The 1,861-nt window shown below is 45.0% G+C and overlaps 1 protein-coding gene across 1 annotated transcript in view; it reads right to left on the reverse strand.

Moving 5' to 3' along the window:
- Positions 1–1,474, reverse strand: part of LOC138948571 (uncharacterized) — a 56,408-nt gene extending 54,934 nt beyond the window's left edge. Inside the window, exon 1 of the mRNA XM_070320130.1 lies at positions 1,377–1,474. Coding sequence (XP_070176231.1) covers positions 1,377–1,474 — 98 coding nt within the window. The remainder of the gene's footprint in view (positions 1–1,376) is intronic.
- Between the last annotated feature and the right edge of the window lie 387 nt (positions 1,475–1,861).

The raw sequence follows: 1,861 nt of genomic DNA on the forward strand, positions 1-1,861 counted from the left end.
CAAAGAGGTGTTTCACCCTTTGGCATTTCTACCCCAGTTACTCGACATTTCATGCGCTCACGTCCAAAAAGGTGTCGCAAAGCCCAGCCAAAAAAGGTCGCACTTTCCTTCTCCAAAATCAATCATTGCAAAGTGCAGCACCCTAGAAAAGCCGACAACAGCCCGGGAAAACAGCCTCCCCGTTGCACAAGAAGTCATCAAACGTACTGCCACTTTCAACTGCTTTTAGAGAAGAGGATAGGCCTACCCTTTTCACTTCATGAAAGAGGTATAAGATGCAGCATATCGTATGCACAACGTTTTGACACAGACGTGCTACATTTTAAGCAAAAGTATCGGTCAACAAAGAAAAGTCAGCTAGTCTATTCATTTTGGCTGTTGCAAAGCAAAAGACAAAATAAAAAAGCCGTATTTCCTGTTCTTGGAAAAACAAATAATAATCCATTTATATTCTGCAGAACATCTGTTCGACATGTTTATAAACAGAAGACCAGAGTAAAAATAAAATAAGAAATAAAAGAAGAAGAAGAAGAAAACAAATCCTGTACAGTGCAAAAAGCCTATTCTGTTCCTCGGGACAGTCATGCAGTCACAGGACAGCAGTTTGGCACGTTTGACACACACACACACACACACCATGCTCCATGCAAATTGTGCCGGGGTTTAAAAAACAAAGACTTCCCCCAGGGAGGTGCACTTCCCGAACCTTTTAGCATTCAACGCATCGAACGGTGGTCGTGTTAACCGCTCATTATTAACAAAGAACGGCTTGGGAAAGAAATGGAGGAAGCAGGGATGTAGGAGGGGGGAGGGGGGAGGGGGGAGGGGGGGGAGGGGGAGGGTAGACTTGGTGACGATTTTCTTTCTTTCTTGCTCATGAGGCATCAACTCTCGTAATTGTGTTTTTTCTGTGCGTGTGTATTAACTTTATTTATCATTTTTCATGATAACAATATTCAGATAGGTATTCTTGAAGAATACTACAGTCTCATGATTTGTAACATCCAAAACTGAGAAATAATGGGACAGTTACTGGTAGTGTGAATGTCTCAGTCACCAAGAGCCATCGGTGAAGGATGGCATTACACAGACAGTACTAATGACTGTTTTGTTATGTTGATAATGAATGAAACGTTTCAAAAACCAAGCAATGTAGGGTTTTGATCCTTAGACTGCAGACAATCAACCTCGTCAGAAAGCCAGCATCGTCATCGTCATCAGCAGACATCCCACTGAGTTATATAATTATAGCTAGATGTGCATATAACACAGCAAAATACCCGTATGACTTGAAGAGAATGACAGGAGAAGGTTTAGGGCAGGGTTGATGTGAGACTAGCACATGCTCCTCCTTTCCCTCCTCCTCCTCCTCCTACTCCTCCTCCTCCTCCTCCTCCTCCTCCTCCTCCTCCATCATAACGATCGTTGATGCCTCCTTCCCTTTGATCACTAGCCGACAGACCAGACCAGTCATCTCTGGAATTTCACTGCCAGGCAAGTAGGGCAGTGAGGTTCCAGAGTAGAGTTGGTTTGGGGAGAAATAGCGTAGCCTGGAGATCTTTACTACTTCGTTGGAACATTATTTTGGGGTTTGTGGCAATGAAGGATGAATAATTATGGTATGAGGAGAGTTTTGAGGATGCGGGTGGTTTGTGACTTGGGAGCGGGGGTGGACAGGGTGAAGTGTGCGTGTGTGTGTGTGTGTGTGTGTGTGGTGTGTGTGTGTGTGTGTCTCTCTCTCTCTCTCTCTCTCTCTCTCAACACTGACCATCCCCTGCTTATCTCATTCAGGAATCCTCTTTCTGAAGTACCAGCAGAAAGACAAGGGGGGGGGGGGGGGGGGGGAGAGAGAAGGGGCATG

This window comes from Littorina saxatilis, linkage group LG15 (assembly GCF_037325665.1).
Source record: "Littorina saxatilis isolate snail1 linkage group LG15, US_GU_Lsax_2.0, whole genome shotgun sequence".
NCBI lineage: Eukaryota > Metazoa > Mollusca > Gastropoda > Littorinimorpha > Littorinidae > Littorina > Littorina saxatilis.